This window comes from Oncorhynchus mykiss, chromosome 15, assembly GCF_013265735.2.
Source record: "Oncorhynchus mykiss isolate Arlee chromosome 15, USDA_OmykA_1.1, whole genome shotgun sequence".
Classification (NCBI taxonomy): Eukaryota; Metazoa; Chordata; class Actinopteri; order Salmoniformes; family Salmonidae; genus Oncorhynchus; species Oncorhynchus mykiss.
In genome coordinates this window covers 30551847-30566737 of record NC_048579.1, presented here as the reverse complement: position 1 = coordinate 30566737, position 14891 = coordinate 30551847, and the positions used below count along the sequence as shown (strand labels likewise).

Here is a 14891-nt window from a genome sequence, read left to right as displayed (position 1 = left end):
TAATCATGTTTGACAGATATAATGAAGGATAATTAACATCTAAATGGTCACAAGACCAGAGAGTGAAGGACAGTGCCTGTTGCGCACTACACATCACCCACCTTGAATCTGAGCGGAGGCGGTCCGCATTTAGAAAATGATTCAACCTGGGATAGGGCCTGAATTTCCGCCTGATTGATGTTCCCAAAGTAAACTACCTGTTACTCAGGCCCAGAAGCCAGGATATGCTTATAATTTGTAGCATTGGATAGAAAACACTTTGAAGTTTCTAAAACTGTTAAAATAATGTCTGAGACTAAACAGAACTGATATGGCAGGCGAAAATCTGAAGAAAATCCAAGCAGATAGGCGTCCCGCTATCCCTAATGAACATTACCCAGTCACTACAAAAGATACAGGGGTCCTTCCTAAGATACAGGCATCCTTTACTTCCAGAGAGGAAGTAACCCACTCAACGATTTCATCACGAGACCAATGATGACTTTAAAACAGTTGAATGCCTGTGATAGGAGAAAACTGAGGGTGGATCAACATTGTAGTTACTCCACAACACTAACTAGAGCGTGAAAAGGAGGAAGCCTATACATAATTTTAAAAAATCCAAAATATGCATCCTCTTTGAAACAAGGTACTAAAGTAATACTGCTAAAAATGTGGCAAAGCAATTCACTTTTTGTCCTGAATACAAAGTGTTGTGTGTTGTTGGATCTGCCCCAAACGTAACAAAAGTACCACGCCATATTTTCAAGCATAGTGGTGGCTGCGTCATGTTATGGGTATGCTTGTAATTGTTAAGGACTTGGGAATTTCAGGATAACTAAAGACATGTAATAGAGCTAAGCACAGGCAAAAAAAATTGGTTCAGTCTGCTTTCCACCAGACACTGGAAAATGAATTCACCTTTCAGCAGAACAATAACCTAAAACACAAGACCAAATCTACACTGCAGTTGCTTACAGAAGACAGTGAATGTGGTCGATTATCAGTTTGACTTAAATCTACATGAAAATCTATGGCAAGGATTGAAAATGGTTGTCTAACAACGAACAAACAATTTGACAGATATTGAAGAATTTTGAAAATAATAAAATGGGCAAATATTAGACAATCCAGGTGTGCAAAGCTCTTAAAGACTTGTGAATACTTATGTAAATTATACAAAAATGTTTCACAGTGTCATTATGGGGTAGTGTGTGTAGATGGATGTTTCATTTATTTTTGAATCCAAGCTGTAACAACAAAATGTGGGATAAGTCAAGGAGAATGAATACTTTCTGGAAGGCACTGTACATTGTTTCAAAGTAGCCTAGCCAAAATATGACCATAGAAATTGAGGGAATTATTTTATAAAACACTTAATATGCCATTGAAACTAGCATTTTTCCCATGCCATATTAGTTTTCAAATCAACATTTTATTGTCCAGCAGCCAAAGGCATAATCCTTGTCATATCAGTAAACACTAATTGATGCATCTTTAGGTCTCTCTTAATTTCTAACAGATATTTTCATCTCTGTCACATGAAACCACTCAAGCGTGCGGTGCACTTTTGATAAGTGCGTTCCCGCTAATTGCATGTTGGAACATTCGCCAAGCTTACAGCCATATGTGTATTGTTGAGCTTATAATATGAATTAATAAAACTTTAGCAACATTTGAAGCTCAATGGTCTGATCTGTTGCATCAGCATCATTGATATTTTTTCACATAAACTCAACAGAAAAGAGAAACGGCCCTTTTTCAGGACCCTGTCTTTCAAAGAATTCGTAAAAATCTAAATAACTTCATAGATCTTCATTGTAAAGGGTTTAAACACCATTTCCCATGCTTGTTCAATGAACCATAAACAATTACTGAACATGCACCAGTGGAACTGTAGTTAAGACACTAACAGCTTACAAACAGTAGGCAATTAAGGCCACGGTTATGAAAACTTAGGACACTAAAGAAGCCTTTCTACGGACTCTGAAAAACACCAAAAGAAAGATGCCCAGGGTCCCTGCTCATCTGCGTGAAAGTGCCTTAGGCATGCTGCAAGGAGGCATGAGGACTGCAGATGTGGCCAGGGCAATGAATTGCAATGCCTATACTGTGAGGTCCTCACCAGACATCGCCGACAACAACGTTGCCTATGGGCACAAACCCACCGTCGCTGAACCAGACAGGACTGGCAAAAAGTGCTCTTCACTGACGAGTCGCGGTTGTGTCTCACCAGAGGTGATGGTCAGATTCGCATTTATCGTCAAAGCAATGAGCGTTACACCAAGGCGGGATCGTTTGAGGTGGAGGGTCCATCATGATCTGGGGCGGTGTGTCACAGCATCATCGGACTGAGCTTGTTGTCATTGCAGCTAAGGTCAACTCTGTGCGTTTCAGGGAAGACATCCTCCTCCCTTATGTGGTACCCTTCCCGCAGGGTCATCTTGACATGACCCTCCAGCATGAGCAGTGTGGCTGGTGGCATTGTCGTTCTGTGAGTGATTTCCTGCAAGATAGGAATGTCAGTGGTCTGCCATGGCCAGCGAAGAGCCCGGATCTCAATCTCATTGAGCACGTCTGGGACCTGTTGGTTCAGGGGGTGAGGGCTAGGGCCATTCCCCCCCAGAAATGTCCGGGAAATTGCAGGTGCCTTGGTGGAAGAGTGGGGTAACATCTCACAGCAAGAACTGGCAAATCTGGTGCAGTCCATGAGGAGGAGATGCACTGCGGTACTTAAAGCAGCTGGTGGCCACACCAGATACTGACAGTTACATTTGATTTAGACTCCCCCTTTGTTCAGGGACAGATTATTCAATTTATGTTAGTCACATGTCTGTGGAACTTGTTCAGTTAAGGTCTCAGTAGTTGAATTTAGTTATGTTCATACAAATATTTACACATGTTAAGTTTGCTTAAAATAAACGCAGTTGACAGTGAGAGGATGTTTCTTTATTTGCTGAGTTTATGTGCAGTGGTTGTATGAATTTCAGATCTGCTTCTTCTTGCATCATACAATGATGTAAAAATGGTGTTACAGACCACAAATTATTTTGGGGGACAAGCGACTTGAGCTTTTGGACAATTTAGAAATAAAAAATATTAAAAAGTCCTACTTGTCCAAAGGACAACTGGCTAAAATGTAAAGGCCTGTATAGGGAATATAGAGGGAAGAGGGTGCCATTTAGGACGCAAGCCAGTGAGTGAAGGAGACCCGTTCTGTTCCTACCTCTGTGTCTGCGAGCTGAGAGACCTCCTCCTCCTCTGGGGCTTCCTGTTGCGCTGCCTGCTCCTCCTGCTTTTCTCCACCTCCATAGCTTGGTGAGTAATCATCCGCCTACAACAACAACAAGTAGAGAGATCCAGAGTCAATATTCAAAATAGGCTAAGTGTCATAGATGTATTGTACATTCTACCATCCTATTATGGCTCATATTTACTATCAATGCTAGCAGGATATTAACACTGGCCTGAGATTACAGCCTGTGTGGGTTTAGCCTAACTTTATCCCCATGGAAATGTGAAAGGAATAACGCTTGAACCAAAAATACTGCCGCGTTTCCTTTTAATGAAAATATTAACAGTGAGCATAAAAGGAGAAAACATTGAACTGTTATGGGGGGTTAGAAAGGGGGAGCCTCTTGAATTAACATAACAGTGGGAGAAGGCTTTGTTACCAATTCCTGACGGCATTTGAAATTCTATGAGATGTAAATGTTTGACATGATATACAGAAATGTGGGGGGGAGATAGAAACGACCTCTGGATCAGTGATAGTGAAAATATCATCACGCTAGCTACTGCTTTAATTGCCCACTCTATAAGTTCACGACTCAATGCCAGGAGGAACATCCCACACAGGAAACCCGGGATTCCAGTTATATGATAATTCCGTTAATAATTTTAAAAAAAGCGTTGGCTCGCCAACATGTACTTGATATACCATGTGGTCACAACTCACGTAATTACACTCATTTCAAAACATACTTCCAGTGAGAAGCCACTAGGTGATTCATGACTGTCAAATGAGGTCAGTGTGTAGGTCGCAGGACAGTGTTTGGTGTTCTGCACCATTAACCTGCCAACCCAAAACATAATATTGCAGACAAATACCTGTTGCAGCAGAAGGATAGACGGACACACTGTCCCGAGGGAACAGAAAGGAATTAATCCTTTAAAACTGTTCCACGTGTTACCTCTGAATACCACCGCAAACAGAAGTATTTAAGCCCGGGCAGTTGAGTGACCTTGTAAACATAGTTATTACACACAAATGTGCTCTGCGTACTCACTGGGGTTTTTCAAAGTAAGTATGAAGTAGAACCGTGCAACCCTACTTAGAATATCAAAGGTTTTATCTTCAGTGTGTAAAAAAAAAATGAAAAAAAAGTGAATGCTTCTTTTGTCAGGCATCACACCTTAGGAAATAGGACTATAACAGACGTCACATGGATCTAGTCTTATCTTTTCCCCTCTTCACTCTTGTCTTAGGGGTTTGGGAAATAACTAGAGGAAATCGCATCAATCATTTCATCACACTTCAGGACTGTATGTTGTCCTTAGGAAGGTCAGTAATCTTTCCATCAATGTACGACTTTATCAGAGTCGAGCGCCCGATATAAAAGCCCCCCCGCGTTAACCTCGGCCGATTGGCAGCGCTTCTTCCTCGCACAAAGTGGCCTTAGCCAGACAAATATACAGGGCTCAATGGCACCAGGCGTCACAGCCGACAGACCCCAGAGCATTACCTACCTACTGCCAAACAAGATGTCAACACCATCTTTGTCAACAAAAGGAAAAATCAACTGGCAGAGAGTGATAATGAATCCCCCCCCACACCTTCAACCCCTATCCAACACACATCCCCTTTAGAGTCCCCTGAATATATTTGATACGTGCCCCCTAAAACCTGAGACAGGGAAATAAATTTAAGTTATCGTTTCAAGATGCAATGGAGTAAAATAGAAAGAGGGGAGACGAGGACTCACTTGAAATTCATCGTCTAGAGGCTCATTGATTTGAATGTCTAACACTCCGTCGCCCCCAGCCTGTTCTCCTGAGTATTCCATTTGGCCGTCTGGTATCTCCATGTCATTGGGCAGGCTGTACTCGTCCATGTACTCTCCCCCCTCCTGCTGGCAGCCCCCCTCTATATCGCCTATATCTCCTTTTTCTGGGTAGTCTATGGGGTTCACCTGCTGGTCAAATTCGCAAAGAGTAGCATTGAGGCTAACGCCCTGGCCGCTGAAAGGCAAAAAAACACAATTATAAACAAAGGACACTGTAGCTCAAAAATTGGCACATCAAGTGTCTAAAGACTAAGTATGGAAACGCAAATAGCATGATCAGACAACGTGGATACAATTTACTTACATGTTTTGATCTTCTTCATCGCTTTGTAGAAGGTCATCGTTCAATTCCTCATCTGACACTTCTGAGGGATCCTAAAAAAACAAGAAAAACAAGCCAGAAACGGATCAGTATGTTTTAGCTCATGTTGTTTATTCCTTGCAAGCCCAGGCTTTAAAATGGCAAGGTCGACTATAACACAACTCCCCGAATATCAACCAAAAGTTACATTATGATTGAATGTGCAGGCCTACGCATGTTCAAATCGGATTGCTAATCTAACAGATTAAGTCAATATTTGAATCAATAAAATTGTGAGTTTAAATAAACATGGGGGGGGTCTCCCCCAGTCCAAAAGTATGCTTTATTCCCATGTGGTGAAGGCAATCTGGGCAGGTTAAGATACTTTATTTTGCCCACTGTACTTCCTCCTGGTTCACATCAATAAACGCCCCTGTGTTGGAGCCCCCTGTCAAAAGACTACTGCAAAATCCCACGTCACTGTGAAGTCTATGGGATCTAGGCTATTTCACCAATCCTACAGCTGGTAGGCTACATTAATAACGGCATGCATAATAGGTTAGCATGGCAGAGGCATCTATGAATCACAAACAGAAGCCAGGGAGAGTTCTTTGTCTTACCTTTTTGGCTGTCAGCCAATCCTCCTCCAGCAAATCACTCTCAAGATCACTTTAAGAGAAGAGATCAACCAAGTTAGCCAGATAAAAGGAGCTACGCTGACTCGGTTTACAAAGCTAGGTATTGGTCTACTCTCCACAGATGTCTACAGCTAGACTAGACAAGATTATTTAATGAAGCCTAAATTGTCATTCTCATGAGCAAGGCTGGGCAATAGGCTACATTCTTACACGGCATGTTTACGATAAGCAGATGCCTATGTTCCACAATTTTTACACTAGGCCTGACTCTGCAAGGCCCGTATAGTAGCGATAGAAATGTTGTTCTCATATGCTGCAGTCACTGTATCGTTCCTGGGTCATGTTCAGTTGGTCCCAAACAGGAGAAAGCACTTAAAAATGTACCACCTCAAATACTCTCTTACCAGGTTCTCTCATAAAAACCTACATCATATTCAGATCATAAGCTCATTATAGTCATATTGTTTCTTAGTGTTGTGAAAATTGTTTAGTCTAAATTACAACAGTATCCTTTTTGTATTTAATCGCCAAGCTCCATTCATGAACACACGTTGTGACAAAGTCTCCGCAAGAGAAAGTCTCTGCCTAAAATCTATTTTAGGCCTATGTTTTGTGCATGAGTTATGGGCTTCAAAGTTGGAGTACTACTGTACTAGTATAGCCTAATATCAGAGGACAAGCCCAAAACTGAGTGCAGTAAAGGGAAAAAGCATGCAAACTTGCAAAAAGGTTTAAAACGGTCATGTTACACCTAGCCCTTGATCATGACTCTCAGTTCCATTAAACATAAGAGTCATTGGACGAAGGCGACTTCTGCATGGGGAAGTGTTGTCTAGAGCCCCGACGCTAGTTCTGAATATTAACACCCATCACTTGATGTTCGGTATTGGAAGCATAAGGACCTTATCTTTCATATCTGTTGGAAATCTTTTTTTTTTAAGGTTAAATTGACACACTTTTATAGGGTTAGTGTTCCCACACGGCCATATCTCCATCTTACAAAGCTTGTTTACGGAAAACAGAAGGAAGACAGGAGGCGACCACCTGTGCTAATTAGCTATCTAGGGGCATGGCCTGAGGCCGTCGGCCTATTTTAAAAACATTTGCGGACGTCTAGTAAGGGACCGTATATTTGGAATATGGAGATCCTCATCAATCATACGGGAAATGCCATCGGCGTCCCTTATGTAGGTTAGTGTTCCCACACGGCCATATCTCCATCTTACAAAGCTTGTTTACGGAAAACAGAAGGAAGACAGGAGGCGACCACCTGTGCTAATTAGCTATCTAGCATGTTCCGAACACCTGTGGGTAAGTGTAACTCGGGAAGTGTAGAAGTGTATTTTCGTCGGATGGAGGCACCCATAGCTGTATGGATCTGTGTAAAACTGCTACAGTAAGTGTATATTTCATTTTATTTAAGTATTCTTTCTCGCTGATGAAAGATAAGGGCAGTAACGCAAGCAATGATTATTAATAGTTGAGAATGTCGCAGGAGTGGATGGCTGCCGTTTTACGGGCTACTAACCAAGTGTGCTATTTTTTTAAACTTGTTTTGTACATATCGTTGCTGCTACCATCTCGTATGACCGAAAATAACTTCTGGACATCAGAACAGCGATTACTCACCTCGAACTGGACAAAGATTTTTATTTAACGAGTCCAAAGCGAAGGAAATACTGCTTTCCTCAGGAACAGGCCCAAATCTCTGTGATTTGTGAGAAGAAAAGACATAGAAAAAGAGAGCGGAGGTTGGGCTGCCTTCTAAGAATTCGTAGGCGAGTGAGTAAACCCCCACTACCATCCGTTATATTGGCCAACATGCAATCATTGGAAAACAAAATGGATGATAAACGATCAAGATGATCCTAACAATTTCACAGAGTCGTGGCTGAACGACAACACGGATAACAGAGCTGGCGGGATTTTCCAACCATTGGCAGGACAGAGAAGCTACGTCTTGTAAGATTGTGTATTCGTCAATAACAGCTGGTGTGCGATGTCTAATATTAAAGTCTCGAGGTAATGCTCGCCTGAGGTAGAGTATCTTATGTAAGCTGTAGACCACACTATCTACCAAGAAAGTTCAAATCTATATTATTCGTAGCCGTCTATTTACCACCACAAACCGAAGCTGGCACAAAGACCGCACTCAACAGGCTGTGTAAGGCCATAAGCAAACAAGAGAATGCTCATCCATAAGTGGTGCTTCTACTGGCCGGGGACCTTAATGCAGACAAACTTAAATCCGTTTAACCTCATTTCTACCAGCATATGTGCAACCAGAGGGAGAAAAGAAAAACTCTAGACCACCTTTACTCCACACACAGAGGCAGATACAAAGCTCTCCCTTGCCCTCCATTTGGCAAATCTGACAATAATTATATCCTCCTGATTCCTGCTTACAAGCAAAAACTAAAGCAGGAAGTGCCAGTGACTCGCTCAATACGAAAGTGGTCAGATAGTCCTGTGACGCGGATTCAGTACTCTTTTGCTAGCACAGACTAGAATAGGTTCCAGGATTCATCCAATGGCATTGAGGAGTATACCACCACAATAATCGGCTTCATCAATAAGTGCATCGACAACGTCGTCCCCACAGTGACCGTGTGTACATATCCCAACCAGAAGCCATGGATTAGAGGCAACATCCACATCGAGCTAAAAGCTAGAGCAGACGCTTTCAAGGAGTGGGACACTAATCCGGACGCCTATGAGAAATCCAGCCATGCCCTCAGACGAACCATCAAACAGGCAAAGCGTCAATAAGATTGAATCCTACTACACCGGCTCTGACGATCGTCAGATGAGGCAGTGCTTGAAAACTATTACGGACTACAAAGGTAAACCCAGTCGCGAGCTGCCCAGTGACGCGAGCCTACCAGATGAGCTAAATGCCTTTATGCTCGCTTCGAGGCAAGCAACACTGAAACATGCATGAGAGCACCAGCTGTTCCGGGCGGCTGTATGATAACACTCTCTGCAGCTGATGTGAGCGAGACCTTTAAACAGGTCAACATTCACAAAGCAGCGGGGCCAGATGGTTCTTCCTGCTTTAGTTTACCAGGACGTGTACTCAAAGCATGCGTGGACCAACTGGCAAGTGTCTTAACTGCCATTTTCAACCACTCCATGGCCGAGTTTATAATACCTACATGTTTCAAGCAGACTACCATAGTCTGTGCACAAGGAAGCAAAGGTAACCTGCCTAAATGATTACCGCCCCGTAGCACCCACATCGGTAGCCATGAAGTGCTTTGAAAGGCTAGTCATGGCTCACAACGACATCATCTCAGATACCCTAGACCCACTCCAAATTACATACCACCCCAACAGATGACGCAATCTCAATCGCACTCCACACTGCCTTTTCCCACCTGGACAACAGGAAAACCTACGTGAGAATGCTGTTCATTGACTACAGCTCAACACCATAGGTGCCCACAAAGCTCATCACTAAGCTAAGGAACATGGAACTAAATACCTCCCTCCGCAACTGGATCCTGGACTTCCAGACAGGCCACCACCAGGTGGTAAGGGTAGGCAACAACACGTCTGCAACACTGATCCGCAACACTGGGGCCACTCTGGGGTGCGTGCTTAGTCCCCTCCTGTACTCCCTTTTCACCCACAACTGCATGGCCAAACACGACTCAAACACCATCATTAAGTTTGCTGACACAACAGCGTTAGGCCTGATTACCAACAACGAAGAGACAGCCTATAGGGAGGTCAGTGTGATGCCAGGACAACAACCTGTCCCTCAATGTGAACAAGACAAAGGAGCTGATCGTGGACTACAGAAAAAGGGGGACCGAGCAGGCTCCCATTGACATTAACGGGGCTGTAGTGGATGGGGTCGAGAGTTTCAAGTTCCTTGGTGTCCACATCACCGATGAACGATCACGGTCCAGACACATCAAGACAGTCATGAACAACAGGGCTTTTCAGTCTCCCTCAGGAGATGGAAAAGATTTGGCATGGATCCCCTGATCATCCATAAGTTCTACAGCTGCACCATCGAGAGCATCCTGACCGGTTGCAGCATTGCCTGGTATGGCAACTGCTGAGCAACTGACCGTAAGACACTACAGAGGGTAGTGCCTACGGCCCAGTACATCACTGGGGCCAAGCTTCCTGCCATCCAGGACCTATATACTAGGCGGTGTCAGAGGAAAGCCCCAAAAATTGTGAAAGACTCCAGTCACCCAAGTCTTAGACTGTTCTCTCTGCTACCACACGGCAGGAGGTACCGGAGCGCCAAGTCTAGGACCAAAAGGTTCCTTGACAGCTTCTTCTCCCAAGCCATAAGACTGCTTTACAACTAATTAAATGGCCACCCGGGACTATTTACATTGACCCCCCCCCCCCCCCCATCTGTTTTTACATTGCTGCTACTCACTGTTTATTATCTATGCATAGTCACTTTACCCCTACCTACACATACAAATTACCTCGACTAACCTGTACCCCCGCATATTGACTCGGTACCGGTACCCCCTGTATATAGCCTTGTTATTTTGTGTTACTTTAGATTATTTGGTAAATATTTTCTTAACTCTTTCTTGAACTGCATTGTTGGTTAAGGGCTTGTAAGTAAGTATTTCACCTGTTGTATTTGGAGCATGTGACAAATAAAGTTTGATTTGATGTTTCTAAATGTTAAAACACAGTGTCGGGATTGTAGTTCCCATGAGACAGTCATGGGCGAAGTGAATGGCTGAGAACTGTTAGGAGGAGGCAGAATGCTGCCTAGAGTTTGAGAGCCACAGTATGTTACAACAAGCAGCTGAGATACCTGTCTAAATCATCTTCGCCTCTCCTCCTGCGTGATCTCTCAGCACCTGGCTTGTCATAATCTTCAAAGTCATCATCTGAAAACAAAAAGACAAGGCTCTGTTAACTTGTTTGATGGCAGGGTCTACAACCCCAGTCCTTGAGGGCCACAAACATTGCACATATTTGCTTTCTAACTGGCAAATGATGATGATGACGATGATGAGGGAAACCAGATGTGAAAACTCGGGCAAATCCATTAGAAAAACGAAATACCGCAATTGACAACCCCTGCTGTTTCAATGAATGAATGGTCAACTAGCTATAACAGTTTACTAAGCAATAATTGTTTAGTGCTTTTAATGATATTTAGGCTGTTTTAGATAGTTCAAAGCAATGAAAATGTAGCAACAATCTAACGTTATCCAATGCAACGTTAGTTAGCGAACGGTAGCTAACTGTGGCCTTTCCCACTCGGTTGTTGGCTAAAATGATCAGCACACTAGACAACACGGTAACATGCATAGTAAAACTTTGGAACTAAATACAACACCGAATGAACTTGTATCGTGATGCCTATAGTGTTTATGGATTAATTATCATAGCTAGCTACATTTTAGGCCTATCTCGTCTGGCTAGCAAACCAAACGTGTTAGCTAGAAAGCCAAAACTCTACCGAAATAATTGTAGTAACCATACCTCCGGGGCTGTCCGCCATCACGCAAGCCGGTTTCCTCAGTGTAGGCGAAATTCTATATAATTGAAGAATACATTGAAATGTTTACTCCTTCGTGTTTAAATCAAGCTAACGTTGTTTACAACAATCGGCAGAGAATCTGAACATAACCATTACAGAGTGAATATGTTCTGATGCATTCTGGGATAGAATCATGTCCTTCCTAAGCCCTGATCCGAAGAAAGTTTATTTTGCCTACTACATATCCATTTAATATTTGTGTGTAGGATAAACTGATCCTAGATCGTTTGGTTAACCTATGCACTTCATGAGACCCAATAAGTATGCACGATATCTAATTACATTAATACATAATGAATGAAACTGTAAAAGTATACATATTTTCTTAACTAGAGTAGGAGATACTGAAACATGAAATATAGTCTACAATACACTAGCTATACAATATCAGTAATTTGGGTAACGTGTGGTAACTAGCCCCCCTAACAACAATGTCCAATTACTGACACAAAAAATAAAAGTTTGGAAAAAAAATTGGTATGTGTATGATGGTAATGCTTAGGCAAACAAACTATGAATTGAAATTAGTGGCTACAGTTTACACTTTTTAAACTTTTTAACAAAATGGCATTGCACATCTCACTATTAACATTCTCACTAAGATGAGATGTTGTTGTAAAGTCCCTCTTCTAATTTCCGCACCAAATCATGTCCAAATCATCCTAAAGTAGCATGATTTGGAAAATGCTGATTTAGGATTCATTGATTTGCATTGGATTGCTGGGGGGGACAAGTTTCCCCATGTTACTGCTTTATAACAATTGTTATCTCTAAACAACTGTATTATATATCTTCAGGCTCCCCTAATGGTATATACAGTTGAAATCGGAAGTTTACATACACTTAGGTTGGAGTCATTAAAACTCGTTTTTAAACCACTCCACAAATTTCTTGTTAACAAACTATAGTTTTGGCAAGTCGGTTAGGACATCTACTTTATGCATGACACAAGTATTTTTCCAACAATTGTTTACAGTTTACAGACAGATTATTTAATGTATAATTCATTGTATCACAATTCCAGTGGGTCAGAAGTTTACATACACTAAGTTGACTGTGCCTTTAAACAGCTTGGAAAATTCCAGAAAATGATGTCATGGTTTTAGAAGCTTCTGATAGGCTAATTGACATCCTCTGAGTCAATTGGAGGTGTGGATGTATTTCAAGGCCTACCTTCAAACTCAGTGCCTCTTTGCTTGACATCATGGGAAAATCAAAAGAAATCCAAGACCTCAGAAAAAACACTGTAGACCTCCACAAGTCTGGTTCATCCTTGGGAGCAATTTACAAATGCCTGAAGGTACCATGTTCATCTGTACAAACAATAGTATGCAAGTATAAACACCATGGGACCATGCAGCCGTCATACCGCTCAGGAAGGAGATGCGTTCTGTCACCTAGAGATGAACGTATTTTGCTGCAAAAAGTGCAAATCACTCCCAGAACAACAGCAAAGGACCTTGTGAAGATGCTGGAGGAAACAGGTACAAAAGTATCTATATCCACAGTAAAACGAGTCGTATATCGACATAACCTGAAAGGCCGCTCAGCAAGGAAGAAGCCACTGCTCCAAAACTGCCATAAAAAAAGCCAGACTACGGTTTGCAACTGCACATGGGGACAAAGATTGTACATTTTGGAGAAATGTCCTCTGGTCTGATGAAACAAAAATAGAACTGTTTGGCCATAATGACCATTGATATGGTAGGAGGAAACAGGGGGAGGCTTGCAAGTCGAAGAATACCATCCCAACCGTGAAGCACGGGGTGGCAGCATCATGTTGTCGGGGGGCTTTGCTGCAGGATGGATTGGTGAGCTTCACAAAATTGATGGCATCATGAGGTAGGACAATTATGTGGATATATTGAAGCAACATCTCAAGACATCAGTCAGGAAGTTAAAGCTTGGTCGCATATGGGTCTTCCAAATGGACAATGACCCCAAGCATACTTCCAAAATTGTGGCAAAATAACTTAAGGACAACAAAGTCAAGGTATTGGAATGGCCATCACAAAACCCTGACCTCAATCCTATATGAAATGTGTGGGCAGAACTGAAAAAGCATGTGCGAGCAAGGAGGCCTTACAAACCTGACTCAGTTACACCAGCTATGTCAGGAGGAATGGGCCAAAATTCACCCAACTTATTGTGGGAAGCTTGTGTAAGGCTACCTGAAATGTTTGACTCAAGTTTAACAATTGAAAGGCAATGCTACCAAATACTGATTGAGTGTATGTAAACTTCTGACCCACTGGGAATGTGATGAAAGAAATAAAAGCTGAAATAAATCATTCTCTGTACTATTATTCTGAAATTTCTCATTCTTAAAATAAAGGTGGCGATTCTAACTGACCTAAGACAGGGAATTTTTACTAGGATTAAATGTCAGGAATTGTGAAGGATTGAGTTTAAATGTATTTGGCTAAGGTGTATGTAAACTTCTGACTTCAATTGTTTAAACAATGTTTATAGATCTAACTTAATTATATTAAGTATATCACTTTTTCTAAATTACAAAATATTAGATCAATTTACCTCAGAAGGGGGGGAGGAACAGTTACTATGGGGGGCTGTTTACCCCACCTTACTTTACTAACCCAATTACCCATTCTTCAAAAATATTGTTTTTCTAGCAAAGATATGGCACCTTTCAGTTTTCCAACATACATATTGAATTTTTTTTTTTCAATGCTATAAGGTGTCACTATTGCTTGGTTGCATTATTGTGATGGATTAATATGCTTTCTCGTCAAAATCATGTAGTAGCACCATCGCTCTTGTCTTATTTTCTGTATCAAGCTTAGTGCTGCGCTGCATTGAAGCATCGCATCAATTTAATTTGTGGTCTGACTGCATCGAGACTTCCTCTGGGATTGTGATTTGGATAGGAAACAGACAATGTTTATCAGTCTCACTGGCAGCTATAGGAATTAAGAGAGGGGAAATGTCACAGAAATGATTTGAGGATAATGGGTTTTGTCACAATGATGCTGGAGTGGAATTGTGAATAAAACATGAAGTATCCTTGAAACAAAGGACTCAGTCCCTTGGGAATAACTTGAGGCTATCAATCACTCTCAGATCCAAATAATTTAGTACAGTAACTGACTGGTGTAAACATGACCAATGTAAATAGATTGTATTTGACTTGATGTCTCTAGATAAACACATGCAATTTACATTGAGGTCTTGTCATTTTGCAATTCCAGAAATGGAGTTAATCTTATTGTAGTGATTCAAGTCCATCCTTAGATTTTTTTTATTTTTTTTGGACCAAAGCCTTGTTCAGTTAACGTTACAAAGGTTTCCATTCTAAATTCTGGGGTCTATTAAGCTCTGAAGAAGGAATCCAAGTAGTTGTCTGTCTGACTCTT

The 14891-nt window shown here is 41.8% G+C and overlaps 1 protein-coding gene across 8 annotated transcripts in view; it reads right to left on the bottom strand.

The window, feature by feature from the left end:
• rbm33a (RNA binding motif protein 33a) overlaps nucleotides 1-11667 on the bottom strand; it is a 45992-nt gene extending 34325 nt beyond the window's left edge. For 7 of the 8 annotated variants that reach the window (XM_021563024.2, XM_021563030.2, XM_021563028.2 and 4 more), the window contains exons 1-6: nucleotides 11460-11667; nucleotides 10783-10858; nucleotides 5967-6015; nucleotides 5350-5420; nucleotides 4965-5220; nucleotides 3206-3313 (exon numbers count right to left, since the gene is read on the bottom strand). In XM_021563024.2, coding sequence (XP_021418699.2) covers nucleotides 3206-3313; nucleotides 4965-5220; nucleotides 5350-5420; nucleotides 5967-6015; nucleotides 10783-10858; nucleotides 11460-11478 — 579 coding nt within the window. In that variant the 5' untranslated portion in view covers nucleotides 11479-11667. Of the gene's footprint in view, nucleotides 1-3205; nucleotides 3314-4964; nucleotides 5221-5349; nucleotides 5421-5966; nucleotides 6016-7613; nucleotides 7693-10782; nucleotides 10859-11459 lie in introns of those variants that run through there. The other variant, XM_021563031.2, reaches the window with a different exon arrangement.
• Nucleotides 11668-14891: the final 3224 nt, after the last annotated feature.